At 44.1% G+C, this 27512-nt stretch overlaps 2 protein-coding genes across 7 annotated transcripts in view; one reads left to right on the forward strand and one right to left on the reverse strand.

The window, feature by feature from the left end:
* The window catches only part of SNX25 (sorting nexin 25), a 93593-nt gene extending 90098 nt beyond the window's left edge, over positions 1–3495 (forward strand). For all 3 annotated transcript variants that reach the window (XM_084877713.1, XM_084877712.1, XM_084877711.1), the window contains 3 exons: positions 883–1064; positions 2341–2441; positions 2941–3495. In XM_084877713.1, coding sequence (XP_084733839.1) covers positions 883–1064; positions 2341–2441; positions 2941–3021 — 364 coding nt within the window. In that variant the 3' untranslated portion in view covers positions 3022–3495. The remainder of the gene's footprint in view (positions 1–882; positions 1065–2340; positions 2442–2940) is intronic.
* LRP2BP (LRP2 binding protein) lies at positions 730–27360 on the reverse strand. 4 transcript variants are annotated; one of them, XM_084877729.1, is made up of 13 exons: positions 27222–27360; positions 25799–25924; positions 23157–23225; positions 22666–22828; positions 22106–22229; positions 20800–20912; positions 16501–16614; positions 12204–12346; positions 12021–12126; positions 10570–10793; positions 8024–8198; positions 4772–4884; positions 730–1081 (listed from the first exon to the last, which is right to left on the reverse strand). In XM_084877729.1, exons 5-12 carry the CDS (start codon positions 22209–22211, stop codon positions 4819–4821), a joined length of 1047 nt encoding a protein of 348 aa, XP_084733855.1. In that variant the 5' UTR covers positions 22212–22229; positions 22666–22828; positions 23157–23225; positions 25799–25924; positions 27222–27360; the 3' UTR covers positions 730–1081; positions 4772–4818. The 4 variants fall into 4 exon arrangements, with proteins under 4 accessions (XP_084733855.1, XP_084733858.1, XP_084733857.1 ...); XM_084877732.1 differs by lacking the exons at positions 22106–22229; positions 22666–22828; positions 25799–25924; positions 27222–27360 and having other exon boundaries at positions 23157–23198; XM_084877731.1 differs by lacking the exons at positions 20800–20912; positions 22106–22229; positions 22666–22828; ... (1 more) ...; positions 25799–25924; positions 27222–27360 and adding an exon at positions 20646–20740.
* Positions 27361–27512: the final 152 nt, after the last annotated feature.

Consider the following 27512-nt stretch of genomic DNA (forward strand, 5'->3'; position numbering starts at 1 on the left):
ATTCAGTAGTGACCGGTGATGGTGTGCAGTCTGAAAACCTTACCTTGTCCCTTTAAAAATCTGGTTGGTAAGTCCAATTCTTAAATTTATTGCTCATGAGTTGAGTTTGAAATTTCAGGTTTTTCTGGCGCTGAATTCTCAAATGATTCTTCCCTCCCAACGAAGAGACTCCCTGCTCCCAGTGACAGCCCCGCTCGGGCTCTGCACGGCGGTGACTGTCCCCTGACAGCAGCCCCATAGCTGGTTAGACTTGGACTAACAACGATGAAACCAGGGTTGTGGAGGAGACCTGGCTGCAGATAAAATCCATTTATTTATCACCTGCCCGACTTTCATTCCCGGGGAGACTGGAAATGGCTGGAGAGTGAAGCTCTCGGTCCCCCCCTGTGGTGAGGGAGGTGTTTTCTCTGCCCGGTGAGCACGTGCCATGAGTCCCTTGGTCAGGACTCTGCCAGCTGATCTGCCACAGCACGCCAAGACCAGGAAATGTGGTTCTCCCCGCACCTCAGGACTCAGGGATGTTTCAGACCCTTTTAACGCCTTCCGGTTGACAGCACTTCAAGGAGAAATCAGTGTATTAAGTTCTGAGCACAGTTAGAATAGTGCAAGCTTCAGACAAGTCAGTCTCCTCTCAGTGAAAGACACCTCAGAGTCAGCACCAAAGAAAATGCAAGCTCAGGAATAAATGGTCATTCAGGATTTACCAAAATCACAACCAATTCTCAGAGCCAGAGTTTAAAAAGCCAATTCCTAGTTTATTCATCAAACATTTAGACCAGGCTGTGTCTTAACCTACTCATTGAAAATTGATAAATGCCTTTTGAGAACAGAGTATGAAAAAATTTTTAAAACCTCATCCAAGAAATATATTTCTCTTAAAAGACAAATTCGGGACACGGTGAACTGGATTTTCAGCGAGCAGATGCTGGTTTACTACATCACCGTTTTCCGGGATGCTTTTTGGCCAAACGGGAAACTGGCACCACCGACCAAAATCCGAAGCAAAGAGCAAAGCCAGGAAACGAAGCAGAAAGCCCAGCAGAAGCTGCTAGAAAACATTCCAGGTGAGGCGGCTTCTCACCTGCGGGCAGAGAGGGAGGGAGGTTAGCCGCTGAGGGTTCACTCAGATCTGTCTGGAAACACTATTTGCTATGAAAAATTACATTTTTTAGTTATGTCCTGCCCCTTGCTAAGACATTGTACTGAGAATCTTAATAAGAACAGTATTGGTTATATAATTCTTTTAACCAGAAGAATGTTTTAGAACAGATAATAAATATGTTGCTTTAAAAATTCTACTAAAGTACACTGTTTTGAATGCTTAATTTTTAATTTGATAGCAATGTATTAAAATTATAGTTTGTATAAATGTCTTATGTTGAAAAATTCTAAATCTTATTTTCTCTTTAAACATTTGAAAAAACTGATCATTCATGTTCCTTAGGCCATGGTGCATTTATTTAATTATTTACTTATTTTTAATCCTCACCCAAGGACATGGTTATTGATTTTTAGAGAGAGGAAAGGAAAGGAAGAGAGAGAAAAACGTCAGTGTGAGAGAGATGCGTTGATTGGTTGCCTCCTGCATGTACTCCAACCAAGGCCAGGGAACAAACCTGCAACCCAGGTACATGTCCTTGACCCGGAGTCAAACCCATCACTCTGTATACGGGTGAATGCTCTACCACTGAGCAACACCGGCCAGGAAAAAAGTATAGTGTTTTGAACACTTAGTTTTTAATTGGGTAGCACTGTATTAAAATTACAGTGTGTATAAATGCCTTATGTTGAAAAATTCTAAATAACCTTTTTTCTTTAAACATTTGAAAAGAACTGATCAGTCATGTTCCTCAGGCCTTAGACTTCTTCCTTTCCCTTTCTCCTCCTGTCCCTTTCCCTCCCCTCCCCTCTGTTTCCTTCCCCTTATTTATTTAAAATAAGGGATATATTTATTGATTTTACAGAGGGAAAAAAAGAAAGGGAGAGGGCAGGAGAGGAAAAGGGGGGTACAGAAGGAAGACATCAATCGGTTGCCTCTCATACACGCCCCTGAAACCTAGGTGTGTGCTTTGACTAGGAATGGTACCGGCAACCTTTTGGTGTACAGCAAGCATGTCAAACTCTAAGGCTAACATGGGCCAAAGAAATGAGGCATGTGGCCTGCGGGCCACAAGTTTGAGGTACTTGGTGTACAGGATGACACTCCAACCAGCTGAGCCACACTGGCCAAGGCAGTGCCTTCATTTGTTGTGCACATATCACGTAAGATCTCCTCCACTGAATAGCTACGCATTGTGCACTTGGTCAATAACAGCGTAGCATCTAAACTTAATTTTTCAGATATGCTTCAGAACCTTGTTGGACAGCAAAATGCCCGTCATGGTATAATAAAAATATTCAATGCGCTGCAAGAAACAAGAGCCAATAAACATCTGTTATATGTGAGTAATGCAAAGCCCACCACAGGGCTGTTTCTTTAATTTTACATTCTGTTCACACACACAATCCCTGTATTCTTCATCATTCCTATTCCTTGCAGCTCTGACCCATGTTCTCTGCTTCCCTTTGTGTGTCTGCCTATTAAACCTGGTGGCAAGAAGAGAGCAAAACATGCCCCTGGTGGTTGCACTGTCCTCATTCCCACGCTGTCTGCTTCATGGCCTGTGGTATCTGTGCCGGCTGCTTGGCTTTCTCATGTCAACAGCAAACAGTGTCCCAGGCCGCCGTCTGCTCACAGGTAGCATGGTAAACATTGCTGACGGTGTGGTGTTTGACAGGCCACGAAGTAACTGTGGATTCCCTCTCCTTGAGACTAACTTGTTCACTGAGAATAACCCAGGCCTAAAACTAGACCTTTTTCCTAACTGTAGATAGATATTTGAATAAATCCTTAGAGAGAAAACACCCTTTCCTCCTCTTTTCTCCTCCTCTCTTGGTTAGGTGCTGATGGAATTGCTGCTGATTGAACTGTGTCCTGAGCTGAGAGCTCACGGGGACCCGCTGAGAGCCGGCCAGGTCTGAGTCTGCACGAATAAACCACCCAGATGTCTGTGATAATAGACATGAACCATTTCCTCTTTTCCGCAGAGGGCCTCACTGAGAACAATCCTGACTTTTATTTTAGGGACCTCCCTCCAGTTTCATGTGAGCTAAGCAGATTGATGCTGTAGCAGGCATCGGAAAAACCACTTCTGTTAATGATTGGGATTATTTTAATAAGGATATAAATACTTTAAAGTTGAAATATAAGTGTTAATGTAATAAGAACCTAGGAAATATTATAAATATTTATGAAAAGCTGTTTTAAAATGAAGAGCTGTGAATACTGTACAGTTAATTTCCTCTCTGAGGATTTTGAACATTCCTATATTCATGTGTATTGAAGAACACTGTTGTACTATCCTTTATGTAAAGTTCTTGTGAAAATTTGTCTTTATTTTTACCAAAGATTTCCCATAGTTTGAAGCATTTGAAGCAATAAAATTTAAAAACAAAGCAGAGAGCTCTGTGATGTTTCAGACACTTATATCTCAAAAAAAGAAGTGGCAATACTCCCGGCACCCTTTTTGTAGAAAACCCTGTGCATGTAAGTACTTCTGCAAAGAAATATAAAGTTTGCTGCCTTTTATCCAGACAAGAATGAGTATGTAACAAATATGATGATTGATGCGAATGAGAAGAGCCTTATTAGTGCTTGAAATGATGCACTGAGGAGGTGGGATGTGAGCTGTACTGAAGAGGGGCAGGGATGAGATGGGGAAGCAGGAAGAGGAGGATACCATTCCATAAAGCAACATTAGTTTAGAATGTCTACAAAGAAGATATTAAGGTATCTTAAGACATCGTTGCCAATGTTTTAGTTTCACAGATGTATACCACTACAGTTCTCTGCATATGAATTCTATTTTTCAGTCATTTTTTTGCCTTCATTAATATCACTGATATAAAGAAAGCCTCTTGCTCATTTAACCTTTAACCATATTTAGTTATAGTTCTGTATTGATGATTTCATTGGGATTTTTGCACATTTCATATTCCTTTGAAATACATCTAGGTTTCTTAAAATGTAGAAAATGAAATATAAAGAAAACTTCTTGCTTTAATTGATTGTCTTACATGAACAGAGCAGTTTTTCCCTCATTAAATTAAGATATTTAAGATAAAGAGAGGTGAGAGTCTAAGCAATTTCTTAAACCCACTCTTTTTAAAGTTTATCATAAATCAGCCAGGTTAATTATTTATAAGAATTTCTTTTGAGAATATAAAATGTCCCAGAAGATTCGGTGCAGTCTTAGCTTTAGTAACTTCAGAAGCTCAAGTGTTACACAAATTAAAATAAGCACACACATTATTTGAAAGTTCCTTTAAATTTCTTACACATTTTTGTGAGTTTTAAATTAAAACATTTAAATAACAAGTTAAAATGACAAATTTATTTAAAATGCATATAAAATTTTATAAGTGGTAGCATTTATACTTCTGAAGTTATTAAAACTAAGTCTGCATTAGTCTTTTAGGACACTGTTTGAAGAAAGTTGTTTTATGGAATGGTTTTCAGTATTTTATGTGGTTGGCGTAGGCCAGTCTAGAGGCTAAGAGCTGGATTTCTGAGGACTAGTCCAGCAATCTGAGCTTGTAGCTGCATTTCAAATCGCAAAATTATGAAATACAAATTCAAGAACAAAAGTGACATGCAATCAGGAAAAAAAACAAGATAATATAACTTGCAAAGCAGAAAATAACTAGATGTTACTGTTACAAAAATACATACATTTGAAGGCATTAGGACGCGTGGTCTTTGTTGAAATGCACTGTGGTCTAAATTCTTTGGTGAATAAGTAAAGAGTGAAGTTCATCTGCCAATGCAGGATCCAGACGACAAGCCTTAAAATAAAAGACAGAGTCACTTATTTAAATACATTTTGAATTATTGGATCTTTCTTCCTTCTTAACAATTTTTTGGTTTGTTTTTAAGAATAGTAAAATACAATTATTTTCAAGAGAGGGTTTTTAAAAATATATATATTTTTTTACTGATTTCAGAGAAGAGGAGAGAAGGGGAGAGAGATAGAAACATCAATGATGAGAGAGAGTCATTGATTGGCTGCCTCCTGCACGCTCCCTACTGGGGATTGAGCCTGCAACCCAGGCATATGCCCTTGACTGGAATTGAACCCGGGATCCTTTAGTCCACAGGCCAATGCTCTATCCACTGAGCTAAACCAGCTAGGGCTCAAGGGAGTTTTTTTTTTTTTAGCATTTTTAAAAAAATATATTTTATTGATTTTGTACAGAGAGGAAGGGAGAGAGATAGAGAGTTAGAAATATCGATGAGAGAGAGTCATCGATCAGCTGCCTCTTGCACACCCCCTACTGGGTATGTGCCCGCAACCAAGAGAAAATTTTGTGTCAAGAATATAGCATTTCTATTATATGAATTCTTAAGTAATATGGAAAACATGAACATTTAGCCTCAAAATTGTTCTCATTATATGAATAGCAGCATCCTATCTAATAAAGAGGGGATGTGCTAATTGACTGCCCAGCCCTCAAAGATGGTGGCACCCACAGCCACAAGATGGCGGCACCCAGTTCCCTCAGGCTGGCTCGGCCATTCTGTGTGCCTGCCTCTGGAGTCCTCCAGTCCCTTCAGCCCCCCAGCTGCCCAGAGCCAGCCTGAGGCACAAGCAAGCCTTGGTTGGCAGCTGCCCAGCCCTCAGGGTCGCCTGAGGCTTGTGCTGCTGGAATGGCAGCAGCAGAGGTGTGATGGCGTGTTGCCTTCCCCTGATCACCAGGTTGCCTCTTGCCCCTGAGGGCTCCCAGACTGTGAGAGGGCCAGGCCGGTCTAAGGGACCACCCCCCTCCAGTGCATGAACTTTCATGCACCGGGCCTGTAGACTATAACAATCTTATTTAAAATTATGTAATTTATTATGACTAAAGTAAATACTGATACGTAATAGTGCACCATGTCATAGAATGTGACGAACTGGGATGCAGTGTCAGAGGTGATCTCATCCTGACCTCACTCCATGCAGACACCGTCCCGTCACGACCCAGGACAGCTGGTCACTAGAAACTTGCGTGGTTGCTTCTAGTGGCAAGAAGCCACCACCTTACAGGAAAAACTGTTATTTCCTGAACAGCTGCATGAGAAGATTCTTCTTTATATTAAGCTACAGTTTCCCTTCCTGTGCTGTAGAGTTATTGAAGGTCCAGGAGAACGGACAGTGCTGGTTTCATAGAAACCCTGGGGAGAAGGAGGTGGCAGGCACCCAGCCTGACGCAGCTGCGCCGAGACCCGCCTGGGTCTCCTGACTGTAGCGCACTGTCCCTGCACCATCGTGGTCTTAGCTTTTCCCACAGTGCACTGCAGAGGCTGGCACTCTGCCCTCCCTCCCCCACTGTGCCTTTTCTACGGGACAGCCTGTCAGCCGGGAGGACCACGCTGAGGACCCCTCGTGTCCTTTTCTCTGAAGGAAACACTCAGTGTCTGGTCATGCTTCAGATGGCAGGATTCCCGACCCTCTCTGGCTTGCTACGCCTGCACTTTCTCCGTTTTAAAGTCTCTCCCATAAAATACAATGGCCGCAATTGAGTAACAAGGGCACTCTCTCCCACCACGTGGAAAACCATTCGAGGATCACAAGCTGTCTGGACCCAGAGTTGTCTCAGCTTATGTTTATTTAGAAAAGATACATGTAATCTGAAATGGACTTGGTTTGGAGATTGGTATAATACGTGCAAGATTCAGATTTCTGAAAAGTAAAGGCAATTATTCATACTACAGATTGATGTAGTGATAAATATCTCAAAGGTTGGTTGTGTTGTGGATTGTATTTCCACCTAAGTCAGGGTTCCCAAACGTGCCTGCCAGGGTCCCAAACCTGGCACCCCGAGGTGCTGCAGTACAGACAGTGCCCACTCCCGGGGCCTGATTGAGCTGCTCTGAAATGAGGCCTGGGCTTGGGAATTTTTGAAAGATCCCAGTGATTTCAAAACACAGACAAGTTAACATCCATCAGCTGCCTCCTGTATGCACCCCAATTGGAGCTTGAACCCACAACCTAGTTAATGTGTTTTGACCGGGAATCAAATGCAAAACCTTTTGGTGTACAGGATGGTGCTCAAACCAAATGAGCCTCGCCAGCCAGGCTGTCTTTTCTTTATTAAAATAAATAAATATATATATATATATATATATATATATATATATATATATATATATATAGCCGAAACCGGTTTGGTTCAGTGGATAGAGCATCAGCCTGCGGACTGAAGGGTCCCAGGATTGATTCCGGTCAAGGGCATGTACCTTGGTTGTGGGCACATCCCCAGTGCGGGGTGTGCAGGAGGCAGCTGATCGATGTTTCTCTCTCATTGGTGTTTCTAGCTCTCTATCCCTCTCTCTTCCTCTCTGTAAAAAAAATCAATAAAATATATTTTAAAATATATATAGTTACTCTTTATTACCATCCCCCTCACCCACCCCTCCCCTCTTTTAACAGTTGTTGGAATTTTAGACATGAAATCCGTTGGAATTTGACTAAATCACATGAATTAAAACACTAAAAGTCTTATTTTAACTGGTTACCGCAAACTCATGAATATTCCTCCTCACCTCAGCGTGGAAACTTTTTACAAAACTACATTTCATTAAGGTACTAGAACGAGGATCAGGCTCACACTTTTTTCTGGGTGAAAGAAGGCATGGATATTCTGGCTTTAAGCTCTTAGTGCTGGCTTGAAGATAGCATCAGAGTAAGAGAGAATAATACAGGACTTCTAATCATGCTAACAAGAATCTGACAGGATCATCTAACAAGCATGTCAGGCGGGCCACATACCTCATTTACTTAAATTAGGCATGCGGCCTATCAGCCGCGAGTTTGACATGCTTGGCTGCATGTCTGACAGCCTCTCTATAGACAGAGATTATCTCTACAGTAACTAAGGAGGAAAGAACACTCGTCCACAGAAGCGGTCTCGGAGTCATTGATGCTTGTCCCTCGGGCTCACTTACTTTAGAATAATATTGGTTAGCGGTTGCTTCATCCTTTATGGTCCCCAAGCCAAGTTGCAGGCACCGGGCTTGGTAGAAGGCGGCCATGGCCATGCCTCTGCTGATGAACTCGGGGAGACAGTCCGTGACCTGGGCTATCGTCAAGATGTCGTGCACCTCATCGTAGTCGGCAATCCTGTTAGGACGGAGATTGTGAAATGAAAGGACGTCAGGTATGGGTTACGTTTTCACAAGCAGCCTGTCCACAAATGGTCCTTGTGTCTTGGATGATTTCCCCATTCTACCTGTTTGACAAAGTTGTGCAGTGAAAGGGAAACTTAGCATAGTTAACACCGGAAAGAGTAATTCCCTGTGATTATTCTAATCAGGCTTAGTAACCTAGAAAATGACTAGAACAGAAAAGAAAGGTTGTTTCCTTATAATATTAGTATTTTAAACTTAACATCACTGTAGATTTCAACAATGGGGAAAAAGTATTTTCTATTTCTTGGATTATGTGTTTAAACATGGACCTTAAATTTGGACTTTACTCACATAAGACCAGAAAACGCATTAAAAAAACAAAAACAAAAACAAAAAAACTTGCACATCTATCTTTGGTTAAAATGGGCAATAAAAAGAATTCATTCTGGCCCTACTTGGTTTGGCTCCGTGGATAGAGCGTTGACCTGCGGACTGACAGGTCCCAGGTTTGATTCTAGTGAAGAGTGCATACATTGGTTGCAGGCTCAATCCTCGGCCTGGTGGTGGTGGTGGTGGTGGTGGTGGGGAGGGTGTGCAGAAGGCAACCAATCCATGTGTCTCTCCCTTCCACTCTCCCTAAAAATCAATGGAAAAATATCCCTGGGTGAGGATTAACAACAAAAAAATAGCCCTAGCCAGTTTGGCTTAGTGGATAAAGCACCTACCTGTGGACAGAAGGGATCTGGGTCGATTTTGGTCAAGGACACAAGCCCATGTTGCAGGTTCAATCCCCAGTAGGGGTGCAGGAGGCAGTTGATCAGTGATTCTGATCATTGATGTTTCTATCTCTCCCTCTCCAAAATCAATAAAAATATAAGCAAGGGGAATTGGGCTGCTAAAAAAAAAGAGAGAGCTAGAGAGAGAGGAATATTCATTCTGTGTAACCCAGACACAGATATGGAGAATTGTGTGAGAATGAGATCTAATCATGTTAACCCTAATGGTATGGAGAATAGGAATGTGGATAATAATGCCAAGTTTCAAAGACTTTAAGAACTTTGTAAAATCTTCGTTTTAATTAGAGGGCACCAGGGATTTGGAATGTTGGTGATCACGCCTTTATGTGACCCACTGTCTGGGAGCCAAGCTGTTGGGAGGAGAGGGGAGAGGCAGCAATTCATCCCCTGTTGGCGTGGCTGCTTCCCGGGGGCTGGGCGGGAAGGAGCCGTGGGCCGCATAGGCGGCATTACTGGAGGGAAATGCATCCCCAGGGCCTGTGGCCACTCTGGGGGCAGCCACAGCTGTTCTTCCCGGCGCGGTGCTTTTGTACGTGGTGGGTAAGTAAAAGTAGGAAGATACAGGGCTCACAGAAAAGCTCCATGTTTTATGGAAACTTCCAAATATTTAATCAGATGTTAGTGTTGGAGTCTTTAAACCATTATTCTTATTTTACAGCCCTGATCAAGCCATATTGCAGTTATGTATTGCTAAGGATGTAGGAAGAAATGAATTTAATAGTTAATATACATTTTACTGTGCCAAGCCATGTTTAGTACTTTATATGCAATATTTTTACAATCCTGAAGAAGTATTTTATTTTATTTTTTATAAATAAAGCAATTGATGTCCCCTAAAAGTTAAGAAACTTGCTGAAGCTCACTCAGCTGGTGCACTGAGCAGAGCGAATGCCACTGAAATCCTGAAGACCAATGGCATAGAACTGTACTACCTGATATGGTAGCTATTAGCCACATGTGGCCACTTCATTCAAATCCAATGAAACAAGTTTAATCCTCAGTTGCACTAGCCCAGTGGTCGGCAAACTCATTAGTCAGCAGAGCAACAGTAAATATCAACAGTGCAACGATTGAAATTTATTTCTTTATTTTTCTTTTATATTTTATTGATTTTTTTACAGAGAGGAAGAGCGAGGGATAGAGAGTTAGAAACATCAATGGGAGAGAAACATTGATCAGCTGCCTCTTGCACACCCCCAATGGGGAGGTGCCCACAACCAAGGTACATGCCCTTGACCGGAATCGAACCTGGGACCTTCCAGTCCACAGGCTGACGCTCTATCTACTGAGCCAAACCGGTTTCAGCTGAAATTCCTTTTGAGAGCCAAATTTTTGAAACTGAAACTCTGTAGGTAGGTGCATTGTTATTAACTTAATTAGGGTACTCTTAAGCTGGCCTTTGCTAAAAACTCACGGGGCCAAAGACCCCCAGTTTGCCGACTAGGGCGCTAGCCACATTTCCAGCCCTCAACAGCCATCGTTCACAATATTGTAGCAAGTCTACGAACACGCCTGGCCCAGAGCCCGCACTCAGCATTGCTGCACACACCGTCCCCAGCCGCTTACCTTTTGGAAAAGGCCACGCACTTGGTGAAGAACTTCATGTTGTAGTAGTACTGCACCAGGTTGCCCTGGGCGTAGACGTTCCCGCGCTCCGAGGCTTCCCGCAGGCAGTGCAGCGCGGCCTCCGTGTCCTGGGGGATGCCTTGGCCGTACAGGTACATGAGCCCCAGCGCGCCCTGGGACTCCAGGCTCCCGTTGCCGCAGGCTTCCGAGTGCCAGAAGAATGCCTCGACAGAAGCAGTGTGGGCTTGTTACTTACAGGGTGACATTACAAGGGGATACCAGAAAGAAGAAAGTCTCCAATGAGAAGATGGTACTGTCCATTCATCTCTAGGACTTAGTTCTAGCCCCTGGGAGGTACTTCAGGCTGGCATCAACTCCTCGGGCCTTAGAGACAGTGTAAGGTGAGCCCGCCTGACCGCGGTGCAGGTGAGTTCGGCTGTCTCGGGTTTCAGGATTTTCAGATTTCCCACTGGAAGGATCGAGAAAGTGGGGATCTGGAATGGTGTCTGCAGGGCTTTGAGACAGACCTGCTACGAGGCCCAGCGGGGAGGGGCAGCTGTGGCCGCTCAGGAAGTCAGAGATGGGGCTTTCCAGATCAAAGGCAACCAAGGGTAAGGGCTGCATGGGGGCCAGAAACACCTGACCAAGACTCAGCTACGCGAATGTGAATTTGTCCAAAAACGGGCTGGCTGCTCAGTTGTCCAAGGAGGGTTTTAGACTGTTTGGTGCCCCTTACAAGCAGGACTTATCCCTACATTTCCTTTCCCTGTAAGGTTTCTTGGAAACTATTTCAGTCATGGTGATGAGAGAAACTATAGTTCCATAAAAATCTTATTTTTAATATATTTTATTGATTTTTTTCACAGAGAGGAAGGGAGAGGGATAGAAAGTTAGAAACATCAATGAGAGAGAATCATCGATCAGCTGCCTCCTGCACACCCCGCACTGGGGATGTGCCCACAACCAAGGTACATGCCCTTGACCAGAATCGAACCCGGGACCCCCCGGTCCACAGGCTGACGCTCTATCCATTGAGCCAAACCAGCCAGGGCTCCATAAAAATCTTAAATGGGTCTAATCTTCATCTAGTATATTTTACTTAGTATTATCATTGTTCCTTTCTCAAATCAAATGTCATCATTAATTCACACTTAACAGGATTTGGGCTTTATTTCAGGACTCTCCCTGGAAGCTCGAATGGAATAACAGTTTGCATGGGTAGCTCTTTAGAGCATACCAATTCTCTCACATCCGGGGTCCCTTTGGGTAGAGGCAGGGAAGGTAGCATTCGTAGGTGAGTAAAAGATGGCATGAGCTTTGAGATCTTAACATTGACATTCTTTACGTGTCAGAGATTCAAAGCCGTATTCCTTATCACTCTTCTCTTAAAAAAGAAATAGCGAGACAATCTAAATAGAATTCTAACTAACATTGAAACAGATCAATATTACCTTTTCTAGCTCCTTGGGTTCTTTCGTTGAATAATACAACCCTAGGATGCTTTGAGCCTTCACGCTGGCCTTAGGATTTCCATTGTCCGCAGCAATAAGCCAAAGTCTGGAAGAGAAAGGCAAGGCAAGTGGTTGTTTGTGTCAGTGTATGGTTAAGACGAAAACTCATTCTCAGGTAAGTACCTCTCAGCTTCCTCCATCGATCGGCTAACGCCTTTTCCTTCGTAATAAGCTCTTCCAAGGTTGTAAGCAGCTGCAAATTGCAAGTGTCTTGCTTTGGGACATGGAGAATCAATTATTTGCTTCATATAGTTCACTCCTTTTCCCTTCCACAAAAGAAAAGAGAAACAACCCCAGTTTTTAGTTTTATCCAAACTAAATTCTTTCTCCCAGTAATGTTGTGAAGCATTCACCCCTGACATGATATAATTCCTGACTCTGTGCCCAAGTGGTGTGTTGTCCTGGGTGTGCAAGGCTGGAAATAAGGAAGTAAAAGGTCATCGTCTGGCCCTAACTGGTTTGGCTCAGTGAATAGAGCGTCAGCCTGCGGACTCAAGGGTCCCAGGTTCAATTCCGGTCAAGGGCATGTACCTTGGTTGCGGGCATATCCCCAGTGGCGGGTGTGCAGAAGGCAGCTGATCGATGTTTCTCTCTCATTGATGTTTCTAACTCTCTATCCCTCTCTCTTCCTCTCTGCAAAAAATCAATAAAAAATATATATATTTAAAAAGCTCATCGCCTGGAAAGGCATCCCAGGGGCTCTGGGATATAAGGCAGTTCCCTCACTTCACAGCTTCCAGACGTACGTTACATTTCCACATGGCTTCCGTTTTTCTCTCCTCCCTCCCAGCTCCTAGGCCTTATTCTGAATCAGCTCTGTTCTTGGAATTGATCAAAGTGCGAAAATAGCTGTGACTTCTTTCACATTTGTAATTCTCACAGTCTACGTGAGCCCCAAACAAATGCTGTCTTCTCCCTTCCTGCACACTTATCCCCCAGTGTGCCAGTGATAACGTACACCCGATATACTAATGTTCATAAGACACCCACACAGAGAGTACGCAGGAGACAGTCTACCCACTAACAACACAGCTTTCACCCTCCAGAAATCCACCCGACCCAAGCCTTGGAACACTCCAAAGAAAATAATTCTTGACGATCAACATGTGTTTATATATTGCCATATCCCTCGCTGCTTTCTCAAAGTGCTGTTGCTGGCTACATAGCACAGTAGATGAGGAAATAAAGGTGTTTTATTTTTCGTGAGCCCCCGGTTATGTGGATTTATTTTTGTGAGTGTATGAGGTAGGTATCTACCATTTTCCCTCCACCTGGATAGTAAGGACTTAATGGTGCCAGTGAAGTGGCGGTAAACCCTCCCATTGGTAGTCCTACGTGGTTGCTCCTTCTTGCTGCTCGGTTCTTAGTTTAGGTGTCAGATAAAGTGATGGGATCATACAGGGAGGAAAACTAATCCCAGAGCCAGTCTTCAAGTTAATGTTAGGGAACGGCCAATGGCCAAGAAATTGATAGAACTAGAAAAGCAATGAGTTGGTCTGAACGTAAAGGTAGCTACTTTGTGCTTGGGTGGAAAGTGAATTGGGGAGTGGGAAGCACGCCAGCTATACCTTTGAGCACTGTGGTACTCTGCGATATTGGAAGGAGGGTTCTTGACCAGAGGGCTGCCTGAGGGACAGCCACGTTTCTGACAGAGCAAGGAAATGAAGGAAGTGGTCTAGGAAAAGGCTGAGGACCTGGGGGCCTCTATTTGCCAGGCAGCTGGGAAGGGGAGAGGACAAGCAGTATGGAGTCAGGAGTATGCAAGAAGACAGATGACAAGAGAGGCATACATTCTGTGTGGTGGCCAATATCATAAAGCTGGGAAGCCTGGTGGACCGAGTGAAGTCAAGGTTCCACTTGGCATTCCAGTACCACGTTCAGATGGAGTCACAGTGCTCTGGCCTCGCGATGCCTAGTGAAGCCCACTGATGGCAATGGTCAGGCAGACAGGATCCCTGGGGAGGGTTTGGAATGGCAGTTACTGGTTTGGAAACTAAAGACTAGCTAGCTGGCTGTCCATGGGAACAGACCCAGTTACACCCCTTTCTTTCATCTTCAACATGGAAGTCTGTAAAAGTTTATAAAGATGGACAGGACATGATCAGATTTGAATTTTGAAAATATGGCTTTGGTGGCTGTATGAATGAATTTGGGACAAGAGCAGAAGTTTTAAGGAAATACTTCCTAGTACTGTTTTAAAAATTTTTTTAATGTTTTTTATTATGAATAAATATTGAGTTTTATGAAACTTTCAATATACTAAAACCATCATATGGTTCCTTTTATTCAGGCTATTCAAGTGGTATATTACATTCATAGATTTCCTTATTAACAAATTATTAGATTTCTGGGCTAACTCTTACTTGGTTATTATATTATTTTAATGGATATTGAGTTTGTTTGTAACAAAGGCAAACATTTTCTTATCCTAACAGCTGCATCATAATTTTTCTTGGAGAAACTAACCCAAAGGTAAGTTCTTTGAAAATCTCCCGAGGTGATACCTGATAGCAGCATTGTCAACACAGGGCCACAAGTTAATCAGCCAACATTGCAGGCTCTGCTGTGGGTCTGACACTGGTCTGAATCCCGGGGGATTCCGCAGGGAGGAAGACAGACAAAACTGCCTAATTGTAAGGAGCTTACATTCCAACAGGGAGAAAGAAGTTAAGCAGTAACACTGGAGACCATCATCAAGCCTGTGAAGAAAATGAAGGGGGCTGTTTTGGTCACATGGCCACAGAAAACCTTTCGGAGGAAGTGCATGGAACAGTGACCTGAATGAAAGGCAGGCAGACGAAGAGGTGACTGAACTACGTTGTGTGAGAAAACGGGATAAGTTCATTTGGGATCAGCAAAGGAGAGGGTTAAGGGAGAAGACAGAGAAAGGGGAAAGGGTAGGGTAGGAGACTCCTCAGCAAGTTGAAGAATCCTGTGAGGTGGGGCAACTGAAACGACTGATGAGCAAGTTCAAGTGGTTCACTAGGTGGGACCTGGTGTGGTCCTCCATGTTAGAAGCAATGCTGCAAGCACAATCCTGTTTTATGAGACCAGCAAAGACAACAGGCAGTGACCTATGCCCGGGCAGAGATAATGGTATGGCCGCAGAGATGAAGAGTATAGAGAAAAAATTGGAGAAGAAGAAAAGCAGAAGTGACTGTGAGAACATAAACCTGAACATTTTAGATAAATTTTGAAGCTCTGGTTGTTTAAATTTTAAGGAATGAGTGAAACTGTCATCACACTACTTATTTTTTTTTTGGGGGGGGGGGGGCATTGTTTATTATGATTTTCTTTGTCCTCAAACATATATGCCTAGTATATTTTCAATTTTGGTAGCTCAAACAAGGAGTCTTAAAATTTCATGTTAGGAATTTTATGGTGTGGATGCTGCTTAGTTTATGAAACTTACCTGTTATATACTAAATATTATCTATCATGTCTAGAAATTAAATTTAATATTTTGTAAACTTATTTTTTAGCCCATTTTCTTTATGTGGTCTGATGCTATCATGTTTGGCACATATAGGCTCTGTATTATGATTTTCATATTAAACAGAGCTTTATTGCTATCGGACTATAATTTCTACATCAAGTTTTAAATTGTTTCTATGCTTCTTTGAACAGCTTTGTTGATGCACTAAAAAATACATGTCATTTTCTTAAGTACATATTTACTCTCTTTTAACAAGGAAATTTAGATTAATTACATTTGTCTGATTACTGCAATAATTATGAGTTTCTTTGAGTTTTTTTCTTTTTATATAAAATTTTATACATGCAGAAAAGTAGAAAAAATGTACAATAAAATACCTAGTATAACTACCATATAAATTCTCAGTAAGATTTTGCTATATTTGCTTCCTCTATTTTTTTTTCTTTGTTTCAAGTCATTTGCAGATGTAAATATTAGTACAGTTCACACCTAAATATTTCATTATGCTTTACAAGAGAAGTTCTTCTGCACAAATACCAGATTTGTCACTTCTAAATGTTATACAAAATTTATATATATATATATTTTTTTCACATGGGGCAATTCATGAAAGCACATACTTTAAAATAATAACAATATTTATATTTAATGGCAGAATTTGGAATGATCCTAATTTTTGCTTATTTTCTAGTTTTTTTCCCTCCATCTTTATATAGCTTTGAAATAACTTTAAAAAACACAGGAAAGCATATTAAAAGGGAAAATTATTGGCATCTAATGGTTGCAAGGAGAAGGAGCAAAAAAGAAAATTTGTTTTTCACACAAACGAAAAATGACTAATGCTATATCCTTTGAATGCAAAAAGTTAGAGATTACTGAACTATAAGGATAGAAATGTAAAATTAAAATGTGAATAATTTCAATTGTATCAGATAATACATTGACAATGAGATCTTAAACACTGTGAACAAATCAATAGCTTACAGCGTTTTCAGCGGTCCCCAGCCCATCATAATACATTACGCCCAGCTGGTAAGTTGCTTGATGATCTTGTTCCTTGATTTCTTCAAACTGTTCCAATGCTTCTTCATACCATCCCTGCAAGCTCACAGGAAATACTGAATTATTATTATCTTAAAGTAATCCCAGTTATTTAATTCCCACCCAAATCTAACCAGTAGCACCAAATAAACCAAGAAAAGACAGCCACAGATTTATGGAATTTGCAAGTTAAGTCACTGATAACAGTCAACACACTATAAAGTGAATTAAATAGACCTAAATGTGGCCACTGAGGGAAGGGACTGCAGGAACTTAGGTAAGATTCTCTTTGGCTTTCACTCTTACTTTCCTGAAATCCTCTCTTGCCAATCCTCTCTTGAAATGACGGCTTAGCCGGCTGCTCAATCTAGCCTGCCACCTCCCTGCCACTCCTGAAGTCTGAGAAATTTCAGAGCTGGGACCAACGCCTCAGAGAAGATGTGAGACACTGCAGTATAAAATCCATTCTTGCACTATAAATTAAAAATGTTTATATTTTTGCCCAAAATATTTAATGTCATCTATAAAATATTTTCATGTTCATAGTAATTAAAGACCCTGATTTTTAAAAAAATATATTTTATTGATTTTTTACAGAGAGGAAGAAAGAGGGATAGAGAGCTAGAAACATCGATGAGAGAGATGTACCAGCCAATGTACCAGAATCAAACCTGGGACCCTTCAGGCCACAGTCCGACACTCTATCCACTGAGCCAAACCGGTTTTGGTGAAGGCCCTGATTCCTACCTTGTACTTAAGGGTAGCTTATATGTTCCTCTACACCAGAGGTCGCCAACCGGTGGTCCATGAAGTCCGAAATGTTGGCAACCGCTGCTCTACACAGAGTAAGGAGGGAACTGCCCTCTGCCCACATTTTGCTGACATACCCTGTGGGCAGGTCAAGAAGGGACTGTACAAGCTATCTATCACCTATAGACTAGAGCTAGGGGTGTCGAACTCAATCAGAGAAGGGGCCAAAATCTAAAATCCAGCCTAAATCGCGGGCCGAATGGTTTACTGAACAGTCATCAACTGACAATATCATAAATTGACAGCGGAGTGCAGTGATGACAGCGCGGTGCGGGCCACATTGCAAGGCCTGGCCGGCTGGATTTGGCCCGCGGGCCTTGTGTTTGACACATGTGGACTAGACAATAAAAATCTGCATAACTACCATATAAATTCTTAGTAATCCCATTTTGCTACATTGGCTTCATCTATTTTTAAAAATATATATTGTATTGATTTTTTTACAGAGAGGAAGGGAGAGGGATAGAGAGCTAGAAACATCGATGAGAGAGAAACATCTACCAGCTGCCTCCTGCACGCCCCCTACTGGAGATGCGCCTGCAACCAATGTACATGCCCTTGACCGGAATCAAACCTGGGACCTTCTAGTTCGCAGGCCGACGCTCTATCCACTGAGCCAAACCAGTTTTGGCCTCATCTATTTTTTTAATAGTAGTGAATATCCTTATGAAGGACACTCACTATTATTAAACATCCACTACTATTATGGCTCATGTCCTTCAGTTTTTGCAGTTTTCCAGCTGAGAAGACATGGAAAAGCAAGTGTGTGTTTCTCTAAAATTAATTTTCTCCCAACTTCCTATAAAAACCTACATGTTATGTGTTATCACATTAAAGGCTCCTCAGCAGTTAGACAGTCTGGTAACAAACATGCTATGGTGTAAGGAACTAATAGGGACTTTATATTTCAATCGGCCATGAAAATGCCCCACACTAAAGAATGAATCATTGGTAGTGGTAGAAAGAGTCTTTTTCTGACTTGGAAGGTCATTATTAGGAAGAGCAGGCTAGAGAAAAACAACTTTTGGAAAACACAAAAATAATTAAATTTCTCTTTTCATAAACTATAATTAATCAACAAATTGATAAAAATTAACAAAAACTACATCAAAATCCTAACAAATATTTATTTATTTTAAAGACCACATATCAATGAGTAAATGATTAAGTAGTTAACATTAATTTTCCCTTCTGGCCAGTCTCTATTTTTCAGTCCATTATACCACTGTCTGTGTCTCCAGAATAAATCTAGGACCCAGCTCCACTGCTACAACTTTGGTCAAGATTACTAACCTCTCTCGCCTGAACTAGTGAAGTTTCCCCCTGAACTGGTGTTGGTTCTATGCTTGCCTTCATCACAGACTCAATACCCTTCGATGGCTTCTTACTACATGTTAAGCAAAGCTCACCTAGAGCCACCTCTGCCTTATTCCTTATTGGTCTCTTTGAGGTCTCAGAACTCTCTCATCGACGAAACGTTTTCTTTGTTCTCCCTCTGGAACGCACTTCCGCTGGCTGTCTGCGTTGTGTTTCCTTTTTTGCAAATGTTAGTTTCCACAATAGGTCTTTCCACCCTATCCCTAAGTTATTCTTATTGTCGTGTGCAGTTAATTCCTTTCCTAGTACTTTTCCTTATCGTTAATTATACATATGTTTATTGTCTTCCCCGACTGGACTGTAACCTTTGTGAAATGGGGACCATTCTGAGTCCCTCTTCATTTTAAAGAACAAAATAGTGAAGCTTTATAAAGCACGTATTAGGTGCCAGGCCCTGTTTTACAATTAATACACCCTCACCATAGCTCAATGAAACACCATTATTGCCCAGATGAGAAAACTGAGGCACCAAGAGGTTAAGTATTTGTGCCCACGGATAAGCATTTAAAAGCAATAGGGCCATGTTCAAACCCATGTGCAAAGCTAAGAGATCCTTTAATCAAGCGTTATGTTGTGCTATCCTCACAGTGACAGGGGCATGATGGGTCCTCAACAAATACTTTTGTTGCCAGAATGAATGAAGGAGCCATCAAAAGATTAGAGAGTAAGTGGGGTATAGGTGAGCAGCTGCCCAAATATCCAATGGATGGTGAGGGATTACCCTGTTTCCCCGAAAATAAGACAGTGTCTTATATTAACTTTTGCTCCCAAAGATGCGCTAGGTCTTATTTTCAGGGGATGTCTTATTTTTCCATGAAGAAGAATATGGTACACATTTATTGTTAAATGAAAATAAAGGAAATTTATTACCCATATACGGTACAGTAGTACGGTAGCTGTCAACACAAGCCAGACAAACTGTAAATCCCACGGTATCAAGAATTTACTCATTTATTCAATGACAATCATGTCATCATCTTCTGGAATATCATAACAATCCAATTCCTGAATTTCCTGGTGAATTTCTTGTGACTCCATTTCATTCAGAATCAGTGGACCAAATCTCTCATGTTTAGCCTAGGGGGGCCTTATTTTCGGGGGATGGCTTATATTTCACTCAGAAGGAAACCTGTAAGTAGGTCTTATTTTCGGAGGATGTCTTATTTTCGGGGAAACACAGTAGGGACAGCTGGTCCTTTTCACGCCTTCCCTCGGGTTCAGTGAAGAACTGAAGCTGTATTACTGACATTGGAGTGAAAATACTTTAGATGATAAATATTTTGGGCAAAAATATAAACATTAGATTTTTAATTTTATACCAAAACTAGATGCCTGGCACACGAAATTTGTGCACAGTTAGGGCCCCTAGGCCTGGCCTGTGATTGGGACCATCTTCCCTGGCTGCTGGCAGCTGGCCCTGGATTGCTGTTCACCATCGGGCGATTGGAGTCTGCTCGTCCTGGGAAGGGACCAAAAGGTTGGCTAGCAGGCCCCAATCCTGTGGGCTGGGGGCAGCTGTGTTGAGCGTCTGCCCCCCTCGTGGTCAGTGTGTGTCATAGCAGCCAATTGTTCGGCTGTTTGGTCGATTTGCACATTACCCTTTTATTATATAGAAGGATGTTTCCTATAAATGACTTTCATTAGAATAACTGTAATGGAGAAAGGCCAGGTAGCTCCTTAAGCTGATACCTGTATCACACTTGAAGCCACAACCATAATCTGTGGAGTTTGACAGAATTTCCCTGATATTAAATATCACTTAAGGAGATATTTTGCTATGAGGATCTAACAGCAGCATTCAATGAAATGAAAACAAATAAACAAAGACTGGCTGAAACCGGATAGAGCGTTAGCCCGCGGACACAAGAGTCCCAGGTTCGATTCTGGTCAAGGGCATGTACCTGGGTTGCGGGCACGTTCCCAATAGAGGGTGTGCAAGAGGCAGCTGATCGATGTTACTCTCTCATCGATGTTTCTGGCTTTCTATCCCTCTCCCTTCCTCTCAGTAAAAAAATCAATAAAATATATTAAAAATAAATAAAGAAAGACTGATACCTCTTCAAAATAGAGTTGACCTCGCAGGAAATATGCCGTGGCATCCCCTCTTATTATTCTTTCCTTCAAGAGCTTCAATGCCTTATCCACCAAATTAGCATGGCTGTAATAGTCTATTTTAAGAAAGGTAAGGAATTGCAACTTTAAACACAACATGAATCTTCTCTCTTCAAGCCACCAATTATACAGAATTCATCTGACATTTTACACTGGTTTCCTTCCTAGTTCTCATTCCGCCTTGGCTAAAGGAGAAGGTATTGTCACGAGAAATATTCGTGAGTTGGTTTTCAAAGTAACCAGTTCACTACGAGGAGGAGCAAGCAGTCTACGTGCCATTCTTTAGGCAAAGCCATCCACGGGCGAGTGAAATTCTTCATGTGAGGCTTAATTAGAGCTACTCTAACCAAAGGAGCTAGCTGTAAGAGAGTGAGAATGTTGGAGCATGCTTCCGGAGAGGCCGTGGACTATAGAGTTACCAGGCCAGGCCTTGAGATACGGCCTCATGGCCCCTTCTCAGCACATAGGCCTTCTTTCAAGGGCAGAGCAGGACCGACTCTGTTTTGTACTGTATAACTCTGTTTTGTCTTGTATAACTATGTCTCCGACATAACCCCTTTCTGAGAAAGACCACAAAATGTGTCAATTACCCAACCCACCCTTAAATCAGCCAATAGAAATACAGAGGGAAGTAACCCAGTGTAACTGGACCCTGGCCCTCACCCCACCAATCAGAACCAGCCAACTCAGTCGTCCGAGCATCACCCCACCACCCAACCCCAAACCCTATAAAAAGACCACACTTTCAGAGCTCTGCATCCTGCCGCTGCGTCGATAGAGGCCGGGAGACCAGACTTGAATTTGAATAAAGGCTCTTTTGCTTTTGCATCGTACTCGGCTCCCTGGTGGTCCTTGGGGATCTTGAAATCTGGGCATAACACTAGCCATCCCCAATTTAATTTTTTAAAAGACTACAGGAAAAAAAAAGGTAGCTTTAAAGGCCAGTTTACAGTAAAGTATGACATTGTCCTCTTTAACAGACAAGCCACCAGGCTTCCCTTTTCCAGAAGAGGGTCCTACACCCCGGATGTAAACTCAGGATCGGGCTCTTTGAAACTTCCCCACTGGTGATTTGCTGCCAGATGTGTGAAATCGCAATTTCACGGATTCCTACAAGAAAGCTAGAAAGGGCTCAAGTTAACTACCTCCTCGGCAGCAATAAGACTCATATTTCTTGTCTCTTTGTTTTTTTTTTTTTTCCTCGGGTGTACGGATTAACTTTTAGTGAAAGTACTATCAGAATTTGTACCAGTTTTGTCCTTTTGCCACTGGGGGAATTTGGAGTTCTTGATGGAAAAATGGGACATAGAGGCATAAATGGGGTCCTTGGGCAACTTTTCATAGGTCAACTGCATCCTGTTTCCACGTGTATTCTGTAAAGGAACATAAAAAATAAAATAGAAGTATCTTCCTCCAGAGAAATTTGAAAAGACACTCCATCCCCAAGCGGCACTCATGTAAAGCAACCTCCCCATGTTGTCTAGAAATAGGGCACCAAACTACCGGCCCTGGTGGTGCACATTCCTTCTGAGGAAACCAGGGCCCCTCGGAGCTAGGGGAAGCAGCCCAACCATCCTCCATGCCGGACTCCACAGCGTGGGGTTAATGAGGAGAGCTCTCTGCACATCCTCTCTATGAATTTACATGCTGCCGTGGGCCACCTCACCCGCCACAGCTGCTGCCACTAGTAGAATTTGGTGACACTGCCCACAGATACAGTTCTTGTGCTCTAGTCCCTTCCTGTGGCCCTGTATCTGAATTTCCCCAGGCCCATAATCCGTTTCACACCAAAGCATGTATCTGCTCTACCTGGGTATACGCTTTATTTTAGCTGTGTTGCTCAGTTTCATCTTCCTGCCTGTATTGGATTGCCATGCTCTCAGATGGGTCGCGGTTAAACGGAAAATCAGAGCTTTCATATAAAATGTAGGGGCCACCTCATCTGGGATGAAGAAGTCCAGGTTGGCCTAGGCTGAGGATAGCAAGACAGCAAACTCAGTTGTTGCTATGCTTTCTGTTTATTCCTCCGCATTCTATGGTGACAGAGGGCCTTCACCAATCAGGAACCAGCTTCCAGGGGAGGTCCCTGATTGGTGGTGAAGAACACTTAGCAACCCTTGGGTGTGATTGGAAAGCTCCATTTAAACAATGATAGGACGCTGTGTTGGATGATAAATTGCTTCATTAATGAGAATGACGTGCAGGAAAGGGAGACCATTCAGTATATTAGGGAGGAAAGCAATTAAATACCTGTGATTTTGGAATAGTCACTTAATATTTTTAAGAGGCAATTTCCTCACCTGTAGATTGGATTATCAGGAGTTGGAAGTAGAGGGTTTCAAAATGTCTGTTCCTAGATGTGTAAAATTCTGTAGGAAAGAAGAGCAAGAGGGAAGTGACCTTCTCACCACTTCATGTCAGTGATGCATGCTCTTAACATGACTCATCACCGATATGTTCACAATGATCTGGCCGAGGCAGTGTTCCCCAGGTTTCTCCACCATAAAACTATTTTTCCCCTCCCCCTACTGGGCTCTTCGGGAGCAAGTCATTAAGTGTCACCGCACTCCAGAGGGCAGCGTGGGGGAGGATCCTCCCCACTTCCTGGAGCGGGAGTTTCCACATGAAGAGTTTGGAATTCTTTTGTGAGGAAGGGTGATCTTTTCGCTCTCATTTCTGTATCGATTCAATCATTTATATCAGTATGGACTTAGGGATATCTATTTTATTGACTTATAATCCAACAGTACATTATCGTGTCGTCCAAGTTGCTTTGGCCCAGTGGTCGGCAAACTCATGAGTCCACAGAGCCAAATATCAACAGTACGATTGACATTTCTTTTGAGAGCCAAATTTTTAAAACTTAAACTGTATAAGTAGGTACATTGTTATTAACTTAATTAGGATACTCCTAAGCTGACCTTTGCTAAACACTCAAGGGGCTAAAGAGCTGCATGTGGCTCGTGAGCTGCAGTTTGCTGACCACTGCTTTGGCCAGTGGGAGCTCTTTTAGGTTGACTTCTGTGTCCCTTTGACCTTCCTGGACAACCTCGCAAAGGCTTCCTCAGTCTTCAAGACAGTCCATGTGGTCACTTAGTCAGCATTCAATCTATTTTTTTGAACTCTCACTCTAAATGACATCCTCCTTCTGGAAACACATTTACCCGCAAATCAAACTTAAGTGAAACTATCACTGCTTAGAAGAGTGCCTGTTGAGAATATGCATCTTAGACCAATTTCCTTTTAAGAAAATTGATCCCATCGGTTGCACGTTTACTAAAAACTCCAGTTACTTGCCAATAAGACACTGTCCTCACGAACTGATTCTGCTCCACCAGCTTTGTTCAGTTTTGGGAAAGCTTTTGGGTCCATTACTAAGGGTAAGCTATCCAGACAAATATTTTTTTTCTGAAACTATGTGAGCAATAGAGACACACACAGTGAGTAAAGGGATAAAAGCTTTAAAAACTACTCACAAAATTCCCTTTCCTTGTAAGGCTCACCTATGTACCAGGAAGTTAATAATTACCAGACTTAATGCATGTTTTAAAGGAAAAGGATGTAACGGGAGGCACATTTAACACACAAACATCCCATCCTATGTTAACTGCAGTCCATATTGTTAGACAGACACCAGCAGAGCAAGGACGATGGGCCAGGAAGAGAAACTCACTGGGCAGAAAGCCCTGGGTGCCTAGCGAGGGGCAAATCCGGAAAAACAAGAACCTCGTCTCCAGGGTAACCTCTCCTCCCTAGCCTGTCACTGGTCATGCGGTTTAGACCCCCTGACCTTTTCCTCCCTGAAGATAACATCTAGGGCTCCACTGTATTTCAGCTCCAGGCCCAGAAAAGCAGCAAAACCAAGTAAGTGGCACCAAGTGACACCCTGGCTGCCTCAGGACCAGCTACAGTGGAGACCAGGACCCTGAAAGAGCACACCTGGAAAGCCGATATTCCTTTAAGACACTCCCCTAAGATTTCCTCCTGCAAGGGAGAGAGAAATCAGTTCAAGGTAAAGGACCCAGCTCTTGCTCTCCCTCCACGGAGCATGCCTGTGCCATTCCCTCCTCCCTCTCCTTGCCCCACAGGCACGTATCCCTCACCCGCTAAGGGACCCCATGAGACTTGCAACCAGGGGAGCAATGGGCATTGGCAGCTCGTCCTGGGCTCACCCCCTGAACCTGCCTCTGAGGCCCCCCTTTCTCTGACTTCCCAGGGAGCCAGAGCAGCCCAGCCCAGGCTCTCCTGTTGCTTCCCCCATGCCCTTCCTCGTTGCACTGTCCTAAGCACTTTTTTTGCTGCCATCATGGACCCAATGCCTCTGGCTCAGTGCTGTGTTGCCCTTCCCTTTGGCTATCCCCATCCCCTAGACCCCTTACCTTAAATAAAGTCAGTTTGTCTTTATTCAATGCCTGAGTTGGCTATGTGGCCTGCCCGAGCCTCACCGTGCACACGGTCAGAATTCTAAGTACGTCTCTGCTAATCCCTCGCATTAGTTAGGAATTCCTGTAAGGGAGTATCTGAAGCTCAATTATACGCTTTAAAAAAGTGCTTACTTAATTGACAAACACGTGTCCCTATTGCCAAAGGCAAATTGACAATAGGGACTCCTGTTCTCACCGAACAGCAGTATCTTTGCAGTGACATTCTTGAAACAGCATCAAAAGGTATTGTGAATTGCTTAAGTACAAAACATACAGAACAAAAGCATGGCTCTATGTAGGTGTTTGAACATAAATATATACCCACATTTATGTTCTGGTACACATAGGAATAAACATGTTTAAATCTACCCCTTGGGTCGTTGCATCAGAATAGTAATATAAATGTATTACTGCAAAAGTCATTTTATGGCTTATTACAAAATAAACGCTCTGCCGCCACCAAAGTTGTAACCACAAGGGCAATGAGCTGGTCCTTGGAAGCATAACAGCACCCCTACCTGTTGTTCAGTCCTGCTCTCAGAGGGATCCCTACAGAGGAAGGACTCACTCAAGGCTTTTTCAGGGAAGGGAAACACGGCTGGAGCTTTAGCTTTTAGCTAGATCATCCTGAAAACAAAAAGTGCCTAGGAAAAGATCACAATCCATTTCACACTGGGCACATATATAAGAGGTTATACAGTATAGGCGCTCAACGGCTAGTTTGAAGCCAGGAAGTCTGTTTCTGAAGATTTTTTTTTTTTTTAAAGGAATGAAGAGATAAGGAGTCATGGTTCAGACTGTTGGACCTCAGAGGGAGGGTGGGGATAAAAGGGAGAGATCAACCAAAGGACTTATGTGCACTCATATGAGCCTAACCAGTGGTCAAGGACAATAGAGGGGGGTGGGGGATTGGAATGGGGGGTTGAGGACAAATATGTGATACCTTAATTAATAAAGAAATTAATTTTTTAAAAAAGAAATGAGTCCTGAGCTAACAGTTTGTTTATAAACTTAAGTATAAAGAGCTTCAGCAGAGCCGAGTTCCCAGCCCCGCTCTTCCCGGGGACCAGCTGAGACTGTGCGGGCGCTGCCCGTGGGTCACAGCCCTCCAGGCCCGCCCCTTCACCTATCCCCTCTGTCCCCGCTGTCAGGGCGGGCTCGTCCCTCCCCGCCGGCCCGTCTGCCTGCTGGGACCCGCACCTCCCCGGGGACCAGCCCGCCTGCCTGCTGGGACCCGCACCTCCCCGGGGACCAGCCCGCCTGCCTGCTGGGACCCGCACCTCCCAGGGGACCAGCCCGCCTGCCTGCTGGGACCCCGCACCTCCCCGGGGGACCAGCCCGTCCGCCTGCTGGGACCCCGCACCTCCCCGGGACCAGCCCGTCCGCCTGCTGGGACCCCGCACCTCCCAGGGGACCAGCCCGTCCGCCTGCTGGGACCCCGCACCTCCCCGGGGGACCAGCCCGTCAGCCTGCTGGGACCCCGCACCTCCCCGGGGGACCAGCCCGTCCGCCTGCTGGGACCCCGCACCTCCCCGGGACCAGCCCGTCCGCCTGCTGGGACCCCGCACCTCCCAGGGGACCAGCCCGTCCGCCTGCTGGGACCCCGCACCTCCCCGGGGGACCAGCCCGTCAGCCTGCTGGGACCCCGCACCTCCCCGGGGGACCAGCCCGTCAGCCTGCTGGGACCCCGCACCTCCCCGGGGGACCAGCCCGTCAGCCTGCTGGGACCCCGCACCTCCCCGGGGGACCAGCCCGTCCGCCTGCTGGGACCCGCACCTCCCAGGGGACCAGCCCGTCTGCCTGCTGGGACCCGCACCTCCCCGGGGGACCAGCCCGTCCGCCTGCTGGGACCCCGCACCTCCCCGGGGGACCAGCCCGTCCGCCTGCTGGGACCCGCACCTCCCCGGGGGACCAGCCCGTCCGCCTGCTGGGACCCCGCACCTCCCAGGGGACCAGCCCGGCGGCCGGAGGGCGCACGTCCCGATGGCAGCTGCTTGCACAGACCCCACAAGGCCAGCGGGCCGGGCTCGAGAAATTATTTAATTTCGGGGGGCGGGTAGGGCAGTCCTGCGGAAAAACCTACCCCTTAGGCCACATGACCCATCCCACCCCACCCACCCCACCCGCTTATCCTTCCCGCCCTGGGGGAGAGGGACGGAGGGGGCGACTTTGAACTGAAGGCATTGGGACCTCAGTCCCTCCCCGGCGCTGGGGCGCGGCGCCAGCTCCCGC

This window comes from Pipistrellus hanaki (genome assembly GCF_964339955.1).
Source record: "Pipistrellus hanaki genome assembly, chromosome: 3".
NCBI lineage: Eukaryota > Metazoa > Chordata > Mammalia > Chiroptera > Vespertilionidae > Pipistrellus > Pipistrellus hanaki.

Bases quoted from the DNA above. Each gene is read 5' to 3' on its own strand.
- LRP2BP (XM_084877729.1), bottom strand. From the start codon at position 22,211: ATGCAGTTGACCTATGAAAAGTTGCCCAAGGACCCCATTTATGCCTCT. The intron at 10,794-12,020 runs GTAATATTGATC...GCTTCTGTCGAG, and splicing joins AACCCAAGGAGCTAGAAAAG to GCATTCTTCTGGCACTCGGA. The intron at 4,885-8,023 runs GTAAGTGAGCCC...TTTTATTTTAAG, and splicing joins CTAACCAATATTATTCTAAA to GCTTGTCGTCTGGATCCTGC.